At 45.2% G+C, this 19719-nt stretch overlaps 1 protein-coding gene across 2 annotated transcripts in view; it reads left to right on the top strand.

Moving 5' to 3' along the window:
• The window catches only part of F8 (coagulation factor VIII), a 98190-nt gene that overhangs the window by 6124 nt on the left and 72347 nt on the right, over positions 1-19719 (top strand). For both annotated transcript variants that reach the window (XM_084638391.1, XM_084638392.1), the window contains exons 2-9: positions 2906-3030; positions 5284-5406; positions 6127-6339; positions 7395-7466; positions 10448-10543; positions 12177-12398; positions 13916-14183; positions 16561-16735. In XM_084638391.1, the coding sequence (XP_084494517.1) occupies positions 2906-3030; positions 5284-5406; positions 6127-6339; positions 7395-7466; positions 10448-10543; positions 12177-12398; positions 13916-14183; positions 16561-16735 (1294 nt within the window). The remainder of the gene's footprint in view (positions 1-2905; positions 3031-5283; positions 5407-6126; positions 6340-7394; positions 7467-10447; positions 10544-12176; positions 12399-13915; positions 14184-16560; positions 16736-19719) is intronic.

Below are 19719 nucleotides of genomic sequence, written 5' to 3'. Positions count from 1 at the left end.
AAAGGAGCATGTGTGCAGCAGCAGCATCACCATGCATAACTGACTCCCTTTGGGCACAGTATTTAAGGACCAGAATCTATGCTAGTTTCCTGCTGGTGCCATTCCTTTGGCCTAGTGGAGTGGCTGCTGTCTTACAGTAGTATACATGAGATTAGAATCAGGCCCTACAGCGCTGAATGCTTTTTCAATTGTCACCAAAACCAGATTTTCTTGGCATAAAGATTCAAATAATCTGACTCATTTCAGTGGAATGACCAAAGCCTTTTATCTCTGGGGTACCAGCTCAAATCTGGGACATATCATCCAGTGAGTGCAAAATGGTACAATCTAATGACAGTACTGTGGCTAATGTGAAATGAGTTTGGTGGTCTCAATTGCCAGTGGTCAAGGAGCAACAGAAATCACAGCTATAACTGGAACTAACTGGCCAGTTCAGTAAAGAGGCCATTGACTGAATAAACTGTGGAGACTAAATTCATCTAATTTTCTCCAATCTGTCCAGACCAGGTTACAGGCATATTGGCTGGGTGGCATGGAGATGCTTGCACTGCTGCTATCTTGTTCTGTGGATTCAGGAGACAGTCACTCATCAGTAGAGCTCGGGGAAATTTTTCAGACGTATAGTTCATTGAATGTGTCTATAATCCTGGCCCTTGCCAGTTTTCTGTGTCACTCAGTCCCCCTTCATTTCCCCTTTAGGAAAAATTAAGCCAGCTAATGTTATTACAAATGAAGTATTAGTCATAAGGGAGAGAAATCTCTTCCATTTCTTCAAGGGGAAAAATAGCAACTGGCTTGTGTTCCAAAGAAAACACCCTGCAGCAATCAGTGAGAGCATTCATTACTGGAAATGGTCTGTGGGCTGAGACTGATAAGGCATCCTCTACAATCCCTGGAGAAATTCAAAGCTTTGTTATCCTGAGAAATTTACTGGATTTCTCCTATATAATGAGTTTGTTAAGCAGCTTAAAAAAAATCAATAGTAGGTCTAGGTGGTGCAGTCAGTGTGCTAAATCATTAAAGCTGCCTTCCATCTCACAATGAGATCTCATTGCTAAGTGACCAGGGTGCAAATCCTAGTTCGGGTATAAATTAAATGAATTTCAGGACCTCACTCTAATCCCTAAGCAGAAATTCAAAAATCTATCCTGATCTCCCTGCCAGAGAGGACGAGAGCTGGAATACTGTACTGCCAAGGCACTGGACACAGGGCATGGCTATCTGGGGTGTCAAAGACTGCAATAACAGGATGCTGCAGGTCAGAAATGACGTGCATCATTAACAGACTTTGATATCTGAATACTCAGCATCTAATCTCCCTCTCCTGAGCAAGCTCATTGGGAAGCTCGCCAAAGCTCACCTCCCTATGAGAAGGTCTGACACTTTGCAACCAGTAGAGGGCAGACAACCACATATATGTGTTTTGGCAAAGTTCACCCTGTGGAACCGGCAACGAAAAATTCTGTGCCTGACAGCCCCTGATTGCAAATCAACCTGTTTCTGTGCATATACTGGTCACAGGGGCTGCAGCTCCATGGCTTAGCATGTGGGGTTTGCAAGGGCTGCAGTATAACAAGGCTTGAAAGAAGTTGATCTTTCAAAAAATAATTTTGACAAATAATATCAATGTTTATTTTTAATGCATTTTTTCTATTTTTATCTATTTACATTTTCACAGGAAATTATGGGGTGAGAGTCTGGCAATAATTATTTAATGACGGTAGATGTTGAGAATAAAAAATGTTAAAGCTTTATAAACGTTAGAACACAAATTGTCAACATCATATGTCAAAATATACAAAGTAAATAGCCTTAAATGAAACTCTAATAAGTTCTCAAGCAGCATTTTTTTTACTTTGCTTATATGTACATTTTGATTATTATCAATGGAAATATTTTGGTGTTGGTTTGTGTGAGTACGTTGACATTGACATTTACTGACATTTACAGATAAAAATCTAATCCTTCCAACCCTAATTATAACCCAGTGGTAAATTCCCAGTCAAACTCATGGCACTGTACAAACATAGGAAGACAAGGGCTCTGTCCCCACAACCCTATAGTCTAATGCATGAAGGAAATCTATGATTTTAATCCACATGTCAGTCATTGTGAGGTTCTTTCTCTTTGGATGAATAAGGTACTTATGAAAAGCATTCCACAGCTGAGCAGGTGCATTATGAACTTTACTTTTCTGTAAAGCAGGAGAGACTGGCTCCTACAGATAAAAGGGTGCTAGATTAGATGGGCTAGGTGCTCTGAGCTGGTACAGTATATCTGATGTGCCTGCAGTTGAAAAGAGGTAAACATAAATGTCTGAGGAAATTGGGTCCTTGTATTATGCAGGATAATGGACCATATAGAGGATATGTTTCTTATCAAACTCTTACCACCTCAGATAGATAGATTCACATGTTCACAATCAATCGATCAATCATACTCATCAGTGGATCTTGTCAGCATGTGTGTATTGTATAAAGTGGTAAGAAGTCTCATTATGATGCATCTTAATCCAGAATGACACACCATGTTATGTTATTACAGATAACTTAGTAATAACAGTTTAAAAACTCATGCAGCGGGTATTAGGAAATTTACAGGGTGTATTAGGTTTCAGAGTAACAGCCGTGTTAGTCTGTATTCGCAAAAAGAAAAGGAGTACTTGTGGCACCTTAGAGACTAACCAATTTATTTGAGCGTAAGCTTTTGTGAGCTACAGCTCACTTCATCGGATGCATACTGTGGAAAGTACAGAAGATCTTTTCATACATGTATTAGGGCAGGTATTGACTAGAACCGACACAAGGGTGTGATATTTTGGGGATGAGGGAGGAAAGGGGTATTTATAAACACCTTATAGATGGATCTGTACAACCAGTGCTAATTTTTTCCTTCTTTAATGCAGAGATTCAGGGGTCCAAGGTCAAAAGTCACCTATGTCTGGCATTTCCACTCGGTACAAGAAGGCGGTGTTTGTGGAATATACTGATTCCTCGTTCACGCAAACTAAACCCAAACCAGCCTGGATGGGTAAAGAGAATGATTGTTATCTATAGTCTAATGATCAATAGCTTGAAATACATCTAATGGTCTTTATTTATACTAGATTGTATGGTGAGGAGAGTGGTACAGGAACCTAGACAGATATAGTTTTAACTGGGGATATACTATATCATATACTACAATGATGAAGATAGATAGATAGATAGATAGATAGATAGATAGATAGATAGATAGATAGATAGATAGATAGATAGATAGATAGATCACCTTTCATCCCAAAGACTCCCGAAGCCCCTTACAAATTATACATAGCGATCACTTCACACACCATCAAAATGCAACCATCTCTGTTGCAAAATATAGTAATGACTTGCAATGCACTGCAGCATTAGTTTTGCAACGAACCGGCAAGTTCCCGTGATGAGGCAATGGGGAAGAAATTACCCAGGGAACCAAGCTACCATCTGAACAACACAAACCTGGTACAAGGAGATGCAGTATCTTCTCAACTCAATTTTCCTTGGTCCAAGTCAACATTTCTACTGTTTTATTCCTGTATAGTAACATTTCTGAACTATCACAACTTTCAGTTGCTTAAAAAGAAACAATTATTTTAAACCTTAAGATGTTTATTTCTTAGTTGAAGAATGCATTTCTTCCTCTCCAACTGATCTGGTTTTTGCTCATCCTTAGCATGATGGACAAGCTTGGCAAGAAATCTATTCACATGCCATGTCTCGCTGGGTGCAGTGTTACTATAACTGTGTTGATCACCCACTTTGTCTCCCTCTTATCTTGCTGAAGTCTTTTGGGGTCTTTTTTGACACAGTATAGGTTGAAGTCAGTGACATGTAGCCTCTAAGGTTATTAAAAGTGCTCAATAAATTGAAGCCTCTACAAGCATATTGCTAAATTATATTCCCTTTACAGCGGTGCTGATATTGCTGTTATTTTAAAGAGTGTTTTTTCTTTTAAAAAAACCCTTCAATGTTTATTTTCAGATAATTTTTTCTAGCTCCAGAGGACAAGTGGGATCTTGTTTCCTTTGGACTTGGGGGTCAAATCTTCAAAAAGCTCCAGCCCCATTTTCAGAACTGAGTTAAGCACTTAGGAGTCTAGGGGGTCTGTGCACACTGCAATCAGAGATGCGACTGCAGTACGGGTAGGCATATCCAAACTAGCTTTGGTCTAGCTAGCTCGGACACCAATAGCACTGAAGCCGCATCTGTGCGGGCTGTAAAAACCATCCTGCAACTCTGGGTATGTATTAGGCAACTAGTTGGTACTGCTGCAGCATCACTGCTGTTGGCATCCAAGCTGGCTCGATTACAGCTAGCTCAGGTATGTCTACACATGCTGCAATCACACATCCAATTGCAGTGTAGATAGACCCTAAGTCTGATTGCAAGTCTATGGGACTTAGGCTCCTAAGTCAGGTGCTTTTGAAAATTTTACCCTGCGTCTGAGCTTTATATGCTTTTTAAGGGCACAACTCCTTCAATTCCCTCTCAGAGCCACAAGGATCACCCTGAATTTGCTTTTAATTTCTCCAGTCTCCATAAACACCTCAGGATGCTGTGACATGTGCTCTGGCTCTGGAAGGCTGCACATGGCTTCCTGCCAGTGTCCTCCCCCGCACACCACCTTAGTAACTAGGGAAGATTTATACCACATCATCCTAACTGACCGCTGCCTGTTGGGACAGTTTGGCTTGGGACCTGCAGAGTAACTCACATTCTGCTCATGGCATGTTCATTCATAGACTCATGAGTACTAGCCGGGATTGCCTGGCTTTGCTTCAACAGCACATTACGCCATTGTAGTAGCATCATAGAGTCCAAGACCAGAAGGGACTACCAGATCATCTAGTCTGACCTCCTGCATAGCTCAGGCCACCATCCACCCAGTACCCACACACTACATAGAATGTCCATCCAAACAACGTACAGAACCGGAGGCTGCAGGAGGGTAGCCTGTTCAATTCCGTCTGGAGAGCTCTGATGACTCCATGATGCCTCCATGATAAGATTATGACGGGTTGCATGTGATAGTAGGGACTGGACTTGTTGATTCAAGCGGTCCCTTCTCCAGTCCTAAGTTTCTAGGCCTCCCAGCGTGATGCCCCCACACCTCTGGCTATTTCTCCAGTTATCAAGTACCACACACTCCTGGGCCTCTATGGTCCCTCTCCAGGATATGATCTACTCCCCTTGTGTCTCTGTTTTTAGCTCAGCTGCTTGTGTATACAGCACTTACCCTGCACTGTTCTTGCTCTTTCAGGTCTCCTGGGCCCCACCATCCGAGCCGAAGTCTATGACATGGTCGTTGTTACCTTTAAGAATCTGGCTTCCCGCCCTTTCAGCCTCCATGCTGTGGGTGTGACATACTGGAAAGCATCAGAGGGTAGGTCTGTCCTCTTATCTCTGGCTCTGTAACAGCTGTCACAGTGCTTGTTTGCAGGAGGGCAGAGATGTGGGAGCAGGGAGCAGAAGAATATTGTGCTGCATTCAGAGCTAAATGGAAAAGCAACCTCTTTGCCCAGGTTTTCCCATCATAAACCTCATTCTCATGGGTGCATTAAAAACAAACAACAACAAAACCCCACCTTACCACCCAGCCAGATTCCTGGTGGCAGGGAAGAGGGAAAGAGAGAGAGCATTGCCATATTTTTAACTTCTGGTGGGTGTTCAGAGACCACGGTGATTAGGACCATAGGCAGGTGGGTTGGGTAGATATATGGATAGGTGATTGGATGGTTAAGGGAAATTATCACAGGATTTCTAGTGCACCAGTTTGAAATCAGTAAATGTCAAACAGAAACTGTCCATCCAGTAACAAGCTGGTTTAAACTAAACAAGTATTCAGATAATGAACTAACCCATTACTTGGCTATTTAACACTGATCTTCTGTTTGCACTAAAACTAGCTGTCAGACAGAGGTATCAGATAGTAACCAGCTTCATGAATCTGGAGAGAGGCACAGAGAATGAGATGAGCTGCGGGCTGCCCAGACTGTTTTTAAGAATGATAATAATAAAACAAAGGGCAGTTGTGTGGTGACAGGTCATTGGTGCAGTGGAGATGAGGTCATCAGTGATGAGTGGGCTGCTCTTTTGGCTTTAGGGGCAGGGTATAAGGATGAAACCAGCCAGGCTGAGAAAGAAGATGACGAGGTGGATCCTGGTAAGACCCACACATATGTTTGGGAAATCCTAGAAGACCAAGGACCAACAGAGTCTGACGCGTCATGTCTGACCTACTCCTACTTCTCTTACACTGACAGCGTGAAGGACATCAACTCTGGCTTGATTGGAGCCCTGCTTGTCTGCAGGCCAGGTGAGGGGCATGGGGAATCGGAAAAGTAAGTGGGTGATTTAATCCAATCAACCGTTTAGTATTTGGTCATGACTGAAAAGAAAACTGGAATCTTCCTTAAATTGGGTATGAAGCAAAGGCAGGACCCCTGGGAGAAACAGCATCTGTTGTGGACATACAGATTTTCTGGTTGACACATTTTCCAAAGGGTGCCTTTATCCATTCCCAATCCAGAAAGTTAACACATTTTCGAGTGCCATGCTGGAAATAACTTGGTCATCTGTTTCCCTCAAAGAATTTCTTGTATTTCCCAGAGATTCCTAAGCAGTTACTGAGGCAATGGTATCAGGGTGTGAATGTTTGTCCACCTTTTTAGATGCTTTCACCTATGCCATGATTATTCAATGTAAGTCTAGGTATTTTTTCACACAGATAAATTGATTTTGGAAGACCAAATACAGATGGGGCCATGCCAGCATGGATTTAAAGATCACACACAGATGATGTAGGATGTGTAGTACCAAGCCAAATTTAGGATACTCTTGCCTATTCTATGCATGATCCTTTTGCCAGAATGGAGATTGACTAAAACTTCGTTCCCAGTAGTACCTGAAGTGCATAGGAGCAAAAGGTGATGCCAACTTAGCACAGATCTAGATAAGATGGGCTGTTTCAGGTGATTAAATAAAATCCTGTATGGTACAAGAGGGAGTCAGGATAGGACATATTGAACTATCCCTTCAGTACCTAGACCAGGGAGCCTTCGTGACAGCCTTTGCTTTTCCCCTAGGAGCCTTTCTCCTTAGGATCACCAGGCCACAGCACTGGCTCTTCAGATAAGGGGACTTCCTTATCACTCCATGCACTGGACAAAGACCATGAGCAATGGCAGGCAAGAATTAGGCTCCCTCCTGAGTACCCCTCCCAGATCAGCACAAACCCATGCAAGCCCTGGCAATGGCTTCGCTACCTCCAAGAGGTTGAACAAAAGGTCTCCAGGGGAAGAGAGAGATACAACACCACCCTTGCTGTTTCTTTAACAGTAGCATCATCTCTTTCTCTCCTCTTGCTTGTAGGAGCCCTGACCAAAGACGGAACCCAGGGCACATTGCAAGAATTCGTGTTGCTCTTCTCGGTGATTGATGAAGGTAAATACATGGTATGAGGGCGGCCAGATCCTGTATCCTGGCTTAGGGTAGTCAGATTCTGCTGGTTGGGAGAATTTGTGCCACATCTGGAATATTACAAACAAAGCCAGCATGGCCGAACGCACCTTAGCATAGCTGGAGTTCACGGTCTGGGTATTTCCTTCTTTGATGTATTTATTTGCTTTTAAAGGCTGGCAGAAGGTGCTGGATGGGCGGCCCTGGAGAACAAAGTCTCTTTTTTTGATTGGCTGCAGAGCTGCCTCCTGAGCTGAGTCTGAACACACTGGGTGTGTTGACACTGCAATCGGAGGTGTAACTGCAGCACATGGGATAAACCACAGCTAGCTTTGATCTAATAAGCAATGAATCCACAGCAACACAGGCTTGCTGCTTGAGCACGTACTCAGGGTCCTGAGTGAGGTTGTACAGCCCAAGCTGCTACCCTGGCAGTTGTGGATTCACTATTATTTTTACCCGAGCTAGTTAGACCAAAGCTAGTGTGGGTCTGTATCCCTACGCTGCAGCCCCACCTCTGACTGCAGTCTAAACTCCCCACTCTGCCAGAGGGGTGAGACACCAGGACTGGTATTTGAAATCTGGTCTCCTGCATCACAGCTCTGGAAGATAACCTCCACCTGGCCATGAGGTTCAGTTACTGGGACACTGGTTTTATTCTCAGAGCTGGACCCTCATGACTCTAAATCACTTGAAGATGTCCAGGTGCAAAGAATTTTTGCCAGTCCCTGCATTCCCCCTAGCATATGGAAAAAACAGCCTTCAGACAACAGGGCAGTCAAACCCATAGAGGAAATCTAGATTGTGATGAGCTTTACTGGTGCTGAGCGACCTCAACTCCTGTTGACTTCAGTGGGAATAGAGAGTACTTAGCACTTTGCAATGAAAACTGAGCACCTCTCAGGATCAGCCCCTTACTATCCCAGGCACCCCCGTATCTATCTAATCTAATTGATCTATCTATCTATCTATCTATCCCCATACAACCCCTCTATGTATGTATGTATGGATGGATGGATCTATCTATCACCATACACACCCACATATCTAATCTAATCTAATCTAATCTAATCTAATCTAATCTAATCTAATCTAATCTAATCTAATCTAATATATCCCCATATACACTCTCTATGTATGTATATATGGATAAATCCGTCCATCCATCCATCCATCCATCCATCCATCCATCCATCCATCCATCGCCATACACACCCACATATCTAATCTAATCTAATCTAATCTAATCTAATCTAATCTAATCTAATCTAATCTATCTATCCCCATGCACCCCCTCTATGTATGCCTGTATGTATCTATCCCCGTACACCCCCTCTATCTATCTATCTTAGCTAGCTAGCTAGTGCCATACACCCTTGTGATAAATGAAGTGTGAGGGGGCTCCCTTTTATGGACGCAGCCAACCAGTTAGCTATAAAATCCCTCTCGGTTGCCGTTCTCTACTTGCTTTACCTGTAAAGGATTAAAAGTCTCACTGTGATGCATAGGTAAAAGGAAGTGAGTGGGCACCTGGCCAAAAGAGCCAATGGGAAGGCTAGAACTTTTTAAAATTGAAACAAGACTCCCCTTTTATCTCTCTGTTGTTGTTCTTGGGGAGAAGCAGAGAGGGAGCAGTGATGCTGTAAGAAGCTTTGGGCCAGGTATGAAAAATCATCAGTATCATACCTAGAAGCTACTCATCTAAAACCCCAGATATGTAAGTAGATTAGGAAGTGTCTAGAAAGACGGGATTAGGTTTATCCCTTTTATTTTTTATGGCTTGTGGATTCCTCTGTGCTAACCCCACGTGTTTTTGTTTTGCTTTTAACCTTTAAGCTGGACCTCAAGAGAGCTATTTTTAATGCTTAATTCTTGTATTTGCTCTTTTTAAATCTAGCAATAGCTGGAGCTTTCAGATGTATTTTCTTTCTTTCTTTTTTAATAAAATTTACCTTTTTTAAGAACCGGTTTAGAGTTCTGTGTCTTAAGAGGTTTGTGCACATGTTGTTGTTTTTTATTAGCTGGTAGCAACAGCTGATTTTCTTTGTTTTCTTCCTCAGCTCTTCCCTGGAGGAGGGTCTGAAAGGGCTTGAGGGTACCCCACAGGAAGGAATTCCCAAGTGCACCTTCCTGGTTTATCAGAGTGGTTTTGCACTTGGGTGGTTTACCAATCCAAGGTCAGAAAAAAGCTGTAACCTTGGCAGTTTAATACAAGCCTGGAGTGGCAAGTATTAATTTTTAGCGTCCTTGTGGGCCCCCACCTTCTGCACTTGAAGTGCCAGAGTGGGGAATCAGCCTTGACAACCCTATCAAATTGAATCTAGCTATCTATCTAGTGCCATACCCCCCCCCCCCCCGGCCCCCATACACTGCCTCTATGTAATCTAAGTATCTCGCTATCTCAGGGAATTGGAATCCACACATCATCACAGTATCCAAGTGCTAAGGCCCTGACCCAGCAAAGCACTTTGGTACATGCTTAACTTTAGCTTGTCCCGCTGACATCACATGCTGCAAGTCATGCATGTCCTTGAGTTGCTTTGCTGCATCAAGGCCTCACTGATTAGCACCCAGAACAACAGTGTGTAGGTGCTGTGCTGCAGTCACTCCAAATATACTGAAGGCAGAGCTCTGAAGGAGCCCTGTCCTTCACAGAAACACGCTGGACCCAGCACATCCAACCAGACAGGATAAATCAATCAGAATAAAAAATAGTGTTTGACCAGCAGCTTGATTGTGACCTGGAAAGGCCTGGCCGCATGACCTGGCGCCCCCCAGTTTAGGAGAATGAACAGTTGAGGGACTGAGTGCCAGCGTGAGGGGCTCTCACCCGAGAGCACACTGCTGCCCACTCCAGGATTCCAAGGCTCCAGACGCTGAGGCCTCAGCTCTCGCAGTAGATCACACACCATGAATTTCATTTGGCTAAAAACTCTCCAGCTGAACTTCTTTGTCTCTCTCCCCAGGGAAGAGCTGGTACCCAGAGCCCAACCGCACAGGAACTCCTCGGTCCTTGGCTCAGCTGCATGCTATCAACGGCTATATCAACGGCTCTCTGCCCGGTACTGGATGCTGAGGAGTGTGGGAAGTGAAGGGAGGATGAGGGAGAAGGAGGGTCTGGGAGCAGTGCAGGAGGGAGATTGCTTAGAGTGGCACAACAGGATTATAGGGTCACCTGAAGAGAAGGGATATTTAGACTGGAAGCCAGGAAAAAATTCCTGAGGGTGAGACTAGAGGGAATGATAGCTCAGTGGTTTGAGCATTGGCCTGCTAAACCCAGGATTGTGAGTTCAATCCTTAAGGGCGCCATTTAGGATCAGGGCAAAAATTGGGGATTGGTCCTGCTTTGAGCAGGAGGTTGGACTAGATGACCTCCTGAGGTCCCTTCCAACCCTGATATTCTATGATCTGCTAGGCTGTGCATTAGCCTCCCTAGGGATCCCTTTGTCTGTCTTATTTACCCTGGGAGCTCTCCAGGGTAGGGACTGTCTCCTACTAGAGTTTGCACTGAGTGTAGCACACCGGGCCCTGCTTGTAGTCTTTCCGCATTATAGTAATGAACGGGTGGCAGTCTCAGCGCTGGGGATCTCTAACACTAGCGTAAAGGGAGCACTGAGGAAATATATCAGGGGACAATCCAGCACTGACCAGGGATGGAGTAGACAACACAGCAATATTTTACCTCGATTCCATCTTGAAGGGCCCAGTCACACTCCCATGGTAGTTAGCGGCAAAGTGCCCAGGTGTCTTTACCGATGCAGAGTCAAGAATTGTATCCCAAAAGTCTGCCTGAGGAAAAAGCAGGGGGAGAAGTGAAGAGGAACAACAACTGTTTCCAGATGGAGAGTCCTTTCCATCCCTAATTCCTACAGGACAGAACTTGAAGTTCCTAATCAGGGCCTGACCCCATCTCCCATTAAAGTCAATGGCAAAACTCCCATTCACTTCAGGATTGGTCCCTCTTTTTTTGCTCAGTCCTTGCTCCCCTGGGCCAGATTGTGAGAGGTGTTGAGCATCTGCAGTTCATAGAATCATGGAATACTAGGGTTGGAAAGGACCTCAGGAGGTCATCTAATCCAACCCCCTGCTCAAAGCAGGACTAATCCCCAATTTTTGGCCCAGGTCCCTAAATGGCCCCCTCAGGGATTGAACTCACAACCCTGGATTTAGCAGGCTAATGCTCAAACCACTGAGCTATCCCTCCCCCCTGGTACCCTGTCTCCAACAGTGACCAGTACCAGCTGCTTCAAAAAAACGGTGGCCGGCAATGCATGAGCTGATCTCTGTGTGATTGCGAGGGTGGTCAGCAGGAGGGAGGAGTCAAGGAACAGCCATATGTGGTATGTTCCCCTTGCTGGACAATGTGCCATATGATGCAAAATGAATCATAAGCAGGGCCCTATACATTTCATGATTGCAGAGTTTTCCCTTTGCTGGATAACTGCTCCAGAATGCAAATTTTCTTTAAAAGAAAAAGTGTATAGATTTTAAGGTCAGAAAGGACCATTATGATCATCTAGTCTGACCTCCTGCATAAGACCCAACAGAAGTCAGAGATCCTGGCACGACAGGTTTCCAGAGCTTAGCACCTGTCAGGGGTTGGCCCATTGGTGTCTCTGGGTGGAGTGGAGGCTATAACTGTGTGATTCTATGAGCTGTTCTCTCATTGGTGCATTTCCCCTCCCTTTCTGGCAGATCTCCAATTGTGCCAGAAAAGACCAGTCTATTGGCACGTCATTGGGCTGGGTACTGCCCCGGAAGTGCACTCTATTTTCTTTGAGGGCCACACATTCTTGGTGAGGAGCCACCGGCATACAACCTTAGAAATCTCACCGGCCACCTTCCTCACCGCTCAGACCATGCCCACCACCAGCGGCAGGTTCCTAATGTTTTGTCAAATCCCGGCCCACCAGCAAGGTAACATCCACCAGCCATCAGACTGGGAGGGATCAGGAGAGAGAGGATGGGCTGGAATCAGAGATGTGTGAGGTGACAAGACTCACAGCTCCCTCATGCTCAGTTAGACTCGCCTAGACCCAGTCACACCCCCTCTATTGATCTGCAAGGGGGTCTAAGGTTGATGTAATTGGCACACTGAGGAGCTGAAAGTGGGAGTGGGGCTATTTAACTTACACCTTTTCATAGGCACCAACTCTGTGAGCACTCTGGGGCTGGAGCACCCACGGAAAAAAGAAAATGGGTGCTCAGCTAGAGTGACCAGACAGCAAATGTGAAAAATTGGACAGGGGTTGGGGGATAATAGAATCCTATATAAGAAAAAGACCCAAAAATCGGGACCGTCCCTATAAAATCAGGACATCTGGTCACCCTATGCTCAGCACCCACCAGCAGCCCTGCCGATCAGCTCTTCTCCCTCCCCCCAGTGCCTCCTGCCCGCCGAGGATCAGCTGTTCAGCGGCATGCACGAGGCGTTGGGGAGGAGGGGAAAGAGTGGGGGCAGGAAGAGGCGGGGCGGAACCGGGGGAAAGAGGCGGGATGGGGGCAGGGCTTGGGGGAAGAGGTGGAGTGGAGGCTAGGCCTGGAGTGGAACAGGGTTGAGCACCCTCTAGGAACTCAGGAAGTCAGTGCCTCTGCACCTTCTTACCCCTGCCTACTGCTTTTCTTGCTACCATCCTCTCTTCCAGCCATTAGACTTGTGAGATTTGCCATCTTCGACTCCTTTAGGCCTGCGGGAAACTCAGAACTTCTGCTGTTGGTTACAAATTGATGAGTGGATGTGTAAGTCAGGAAATAAGCACATCTTAGAAGTCTAATGGGCTGTAAAATTAAAGCAGTGTCCTCTCCCTTACACTGGATAAATCAGGAGTGATTCCATGAATGCCAGTGGTATTATACCAATATAATACAGGTGTAAGAGGGAGGAGAATTACTGAGGCCCACCTGGAATTATTTAGCGTCATCTCTGAATTTGGTCCAGAATCTGTCCCAGATTTGTTTTTTCCTGTGTTATTTCAAGAAGCAAAAAGAACAACACAAATTTCTCCAGAAGTCTGCAGCAATTAATTGGAAGCTAACCCAGGCCTCAATGTAGAGTGTGTGTTATAGAGCTCCTTAAATGATCATTGGTATAATTAATTCTGTCTTTGCAGACGTAGTGGCTGTAATGCCTCTCCCATCTGGTTGCACTGGAGTCTGTTGGCTGTACATTTGTCTTATGTCATCTACGGATACATACGTATAAATCCCTGCCCTCCTCTACTAACCTATCTAATTCCTCTCCTAATCACTATCCTCATCTGTTTCTCCACATCAACCTACTTACCAAGACAGATATAATAGGGCTAGGTAGCTGTGTGTCCATCTGATGTAGAGGCAGGTAAACCGGAGATACTAGTGAAACAATATCCAGAGCTGTGAGTGAGTGAGACAGACAGACAGACATTGATGTTTCTGCCTGGCCCATTTGAATCCAGCTGGCATGGAAGCATACATCAGTGTGGAAGTCTGCCTGGAAGAGCCCAAGATGAAGATGAGGCTGGCCATAGATGCACCAGAGGAAGACTATTATGATGACAGCTATGATCTGGACAACACAGTGATTATGTTTGATGAGAGTGACTCTTCCCCCTCAATTGGCGCACGTGCTTTCGCCAAGCAGGAACCTGTGACCTGGATCCATTACATTGCAGCTGAGGAGGTGGATTGGGACTACGCCCCAATAATGCCCACTTATTTGGACAGGTGAGAGCATGTTAGCATGGCCAGGGAATGGGGCAAGTACAGGCTTGGCCAGCTGTTCCCTTTTCCCCCCTCTGAGTTTTCTTTCTCTTTCTCAAACCACCATGAAGCCTCAGCCAGACCCTTTCCAAGAGCTGCTTACTTCTTCCTCATTAGGCTCAGGACAAGAAGAGAGTGGGCTAAGTTTTTCTCTTAGGTATACTCGCCCAACCTCAGGGGAGTGAGAGCTGAGTTTAGCCCTTATATTTAAGCCATATTCCTTGCTGCTGGCAGATGGTAGGCTGAGCCATACAAGTCACCAAAGCCATAATGTGGTTTACTTTCTGCCCATGGAACCTGATCTAAAGGGAACTGTTGTCATTAAGAATCCTATCTGAGGGTGTATTATATTAGACAATACCATCAACATCATGGCAAAAAGGACTACCCCAGAATAAAGGCTGGGTGAGCAATCTAATATAGCCCGAAGCAGCATGCACAGTACCGGAGCATGGGGCTCCGTTTGGTCCCTTGCCAAAGGTTGGGAAGGGTGTGGAAATGACACAGTCAGCTCCTGGGAGAAAGGGAATTGTTTGATCTACTGTACCAGTAGTCACTAGCTTTCCACAAGCCACTTACCAGTAGCACAGGTAGAGTTCTAGAGGGAACTGTGAGGTGCAAGTCCTCCGAACAGAGGGTTCTGTAGTTGGTGCTGAAATACCCAGCCCACCTTGCCCTCTTAAACTGTGAGGGTGCCATGGTGAGCCATGTGTGCTCCTGTGCTACCGCTCTGCTGGTTTCAGTGGAGATACACCAGGGATCCCTTTGGCCCTATATTTTTGCAGATGAGAGATGTGATTGCATTGTCCTGAGAGGATGGATCTGTACCAGATACAAGACAAGATTAGCCCCTAATGATGCTCCACTTCCTTCTGGGTAGCAGTAATCTGAGAATTCTATCATAGCAGTGTCTTACTCAGCACTGCCTGGTAGTGACAGTTGTCACCATTCATCCCACTCGCTCTACTCACGCAAGCTTGCTTGGGTATTAAGCAGGGTCACAGGGTTTTGCTTTCCCATGGAGAGTCTCAGCCCAGCCCCCAAAAGACAAGTATCAACCTCTCAAAACTCACTTTCCCAGTTAGCACTGACTGGGCCCCTTGTCTGCAGGGAAGCCGAGGGCTGAATGGGCTAATAGAGGGGGTCCTTCCAGATCAGGGTCAAGGCTTGCTGTCAGGGCAGTAAGAGGATGCTGTCTTGGCCAAACAAAGTAGTTACTCGGTCATGTGATTTTGGCACATCTGGCAGTGACCCCAGCACATGTGGGCAAGTGCCACGCTCACTGCTTTGCTACAGTAATCAGTTGCTGCCAGGACCGGACACGGTTAACGAACCTCTTGTTGTTAAATTGTGTAGTCAATAGCGTGCCCACACTTGGGTCTGTTATGAAATAGACTCAGGAGTCCAGTAACCATTATCAGCCAGATTTATTGCTAAAAGCCAATACCGGAAAAATGGTTCAATACGATACCAATTTCTGGGATGCCGTATTGTTGTTAAATTCACCTTACATAGAAGGTATGCTCCCAGAGCTACATGTTTCAGCTGGTAGTATTTTTGGATGATTTTAGAGGTTACAAACCCCTTCACACTTCACTAAAACCCAAACATCACTTTGTCCCCATTCCTTAACTTGTTCTGTACCTTCTTTATCTTTGTTGTGGATACTAGCACTTCAGATACTGATCCAAGAAGGTATCTGTACCAGGGCAGAACATTAATGGATTTTGCCTTTGACAAGTTTGCTGTTTTCTAACTCCAAAGTGACTTCAGCTTTGCAAACTGTTATGGGATACTTAGCATAAGTGAACAGGATTATAGAAAGAAAAAGGCTGTTTTAGGCCATATAACTGCTAGAACTATATATATACAATATAATGTTATATTGATATTGTGTGCTTAATGCATATTAATACATCTGGTGTGAATAATGCATATTGATAATGTGATATATATATACCCCAGGGTATATATATATTAATTAGCCCCTTGTATATTGGTCAACACTGTCCTACAACTCCATCTGGTGTAGGCTTCCTCTCTTATAGAAGTGATAGCCTGCATTTGAATCCAGTCTTAGGGTTGTGGAAAAGTTGTATTTTGTTGCATTGTTTTTCAGGGCAGGGACTTCCTTTTCATCCTGTTTCTGTACAATGCCTAGCACAATGTGGCCCTGATCCATGATTGGGGCCTGTGTGCACTACCATGATAACAAATTTATTATTATACAATTATTAATAATAATAATGATGGTGATAATAGTAAAAAATCAGCTCCTGTGCCCACCCCTGGCAATTCTGCCTGGGCTTACTCAGTTCTCCTTTCCCTCTCTCCCCTGTAGAAGTTACACAAGTCAGTTTCTGGAAGCTGGTCCTCAGCGAATTGGTTCAAAGTATAAGAAGGTGATGTTTGTGGAATATGGGGATGGGACCTTTAAGAACCGCAAGATATCAGATCAACGTGACACAGGAATTCTGGGACCTGTCCTTAAAGGAGAAGTTGGGGATCAATTTACGGTAAGAAAAAAAGAGAGACGGCTTTCTGGTAAGAGGGATGGGAAGGGTAAACTCATTACTGATTCATTACTGTTCTTCTTCCTGGTTCTCTATTCATGCCTATGATCCAACACAGATTATGTACTGAGTCCCTTGTAGTGGCTAGAGTCCACCAGAGAAGAGGACTTTCCTTCAATTGCTACTGAAATCTAGAGGTAAAAGCCTCATTGACTTCAGTGGAAATATACATGGGATGGATTTGGCCCAATGCTCTTGACTTGTCTTTAATGCAATCAGCTGTGCTTAGTAATCGTCCTAACCCATACATGGTACATGCCTCCCAACAGTTCTCTTCCTTCCTTCAGTCTTCTCCAGCTATGTGTGGATTGCACGGGTAATTTAGGATGTACAGTACCTGGGGGAGGCTGCTTTATATGCACAGTCTATCTCACTGTACCCTTTTATTAACCAGCTGCTTGACTTGTTTATCATTAGCAAGAGGCAGCGTGGGTTTCTGGTGAGAACAGGTTATGATTCAGCAGATTCTAGTTCTAGTCTCTTTGATTTGCTGTGTAGCTGACCGCAAGGAACTGAGGCCAAAGACTTCAAACTCGGGTGGCACTTATCTCCATATTTATTTGATTGGGCAGATGTTCAGAAACGCCACACACCCATTTGAGGTGGATGGCAGTTGTGGGTGCTCAGCACCTCTGTGAATCAGGCCACTTATTCAAGTCTCTTATGAATTCAGTGTCCAATTATGGGAACCCATGTTTTAAAAAATCAGTCTCAGCCACTCTGGGGCTCACTTTTCCCATCTGTAAAATGGGTCTAAATAATATTTACCTACCCTCTAACAATTCTGCCATTTCCATGCTCTTCCATGGACGGACTGAAACTGGGACCTCAAAGAAAGTCAGGATCATAGCGTTTAAGGCCAGAAGAGACCCACTGGATCATCTAGTCTGACCTTCAGCCATCAGAGGCCACCAGCACCACCCAGCGCTCCCACACTAAACCTGACAACTGAAATGAGACCAAAGTATCACAGCCCACAGGAGACTAGACTGTTATGTGCCACAGACAGAGAACAGGAGGGACTGAGGTGCACCAGTGCCCGAGGCCCCCTGCAATAGCAAGGCAAAGTGTGCCTAAGACCAATCCAGAAAAGATGGAGACAATGCTGAAGATCATAGAATCATAGAGTATTAGGGTTGGAAGAGACCTCAGGAGGTCATCTAGTCCAATCCCCTGCTCAAAGCAGGAACGACACGAACTAAATCATCCCAGCCAAGGCTTTGTCAAGCCGGGCCTTAGAAACCTCTAAGGATGGAGATTCCACCTCCTCCCTAGGTAACCCATTCCAGTGCTTCACCACCCTCCTAGTGAAATAGTGTTTCCTAATAGCCAACCTAGACCTCTCCCACTGCAACTTGAGACCATTGCTTCTTGTTCTGTCACCTGCCACCACTGAGAACAGCCTAGCTCCATCCTCTTTGGAACCCCCCTTCAGGTAATTGAAGGCTGCTATGAAATTCCCCCTCACTCTTCTCTTCTGCAGACTAAACAAGCCCAGTTCATAGAATCGTAGAATATCACGGTTGAAAGGGACCTCAGGAGGTCATCTAGTCCAACCCCCTTCTCAAAGCAGGATCGATCCCTGACTAAATCATCCCAGCCAGGGCTTTGTCAAGCCTGACCTTAAAAACTTCTAGGGAAGGAGATTCCACCACCTCCCTAGGTAACGCATTCCAATGTTTCACCACCCTCCTAGTGAAAAAGTTTTTCCTAATATCCAACCTAAACCTCCCCCACTGCAACTTGAGACCATTACTCCTTGTCCTGTCCTCTTCTACCACTGAGAATAGTCTACAACCATCCTCTCTGGAACCACCTCTCAGGTAGTTGAAAGCAGCTATCAAATCCCCCCTCATTCTTCTCTTCTGAAGACTAAACATCCCCAGTTCCCTCAGCCTCTCCTCATAAGTCATGTGTTCCAGTCCCCTAATCATTTTTGTTGCCCTCCGCTGGACTCTTTCCAATTTTTCCACATCCTTCTTGTAGTGTGGGGCCCAAAACTGGACACAGTACTCCAGATGAGGCCTCACCAATGTCGAATAGAGGGGAACGATCATGTCCCTCGATCTGCTGGCAATGCCCCTACTTATACATCCCAAAATGCCATTGGCCTTCTTGGCAACAAGGGCACACTGTTGACTCATATCCAACTTCTCGTCCACTGTAACCCCTAGGTCCTTTTCTGCAGAACTGCTGCCAAGCCATTCGGTCCGTAGTCTGTAGCGGTACATTGGATTCTTCCATCCTAAGTGCAGGACTCTGCACTTGTCCTTGTTGAACCTCATCAGATTTCTTTTGGCCCAATCCTCTCATTTGTCTAGGTCCCTCTGTATCCTATCCCTACCCTCCAGCGTATCTACCACTCCTCCCAGTTTAGTGTCATCTGCAAACTTGCTGAGGGTGCAATCCACACCATCCTCCAGATCATTTATGAAGATATTGAACAAAACCGGCCCCAGGACCTACCCCTGGGGTACTCCACTTGATACCGGCTGCCAACTAGACATGGAGCCATTGATCACTACCCATTGAGCCCGACAATCTAGCCAGCTTTCTATCCACCTTATAGTCCATTCATCCAGCCCATACTTCTTTAACTTGCTGGCAAGAACACTGTGGTAGACCGTGTCAAAAGCTTTGCTAAAGTCAAGGAACAACATGTCCACTGCTTTCCCTTCATCCACAGAGCCAGTTATCTTGTCATAGAAGGCAATTAGATTAGTCAGGCATGACTTGTCCTTGGTGAATCCATGCTGACTGTTCCTGATCACTTTCCTCTCCTCTAAGTGCTTCAGAATTGATTCCTTGAGGACCTGCTCCATGATTTTTCCAGGGACTGAGGTGAGGCTGACTGGCCTGTAGTTCCCAGGATCCTCCTTCTTCCCTTTTTTAAAGATGGGCACTACATTAGCCTTTTTCCAGACATC

Source organism: Lepidochelys olivacea (genome assembly GCF_965140295.1).
Source record: "Lepidochelys olivacea isolate rLepOli2 genome assembly, chromosome: 9".
In the NCBI taxonomy this organism is placed as follows: domain Eukaryota; kingdom Metazoa; phylum Chordata; order Testudines; family Cheloniidae; genus Lepidochelys; species Lepidochelys olivacea.
The sequence above is the reverse complement of the archived record's forward strand: the minus strand, read 5'-3'. Positions and strand labels throughout refer to the sequence as shown.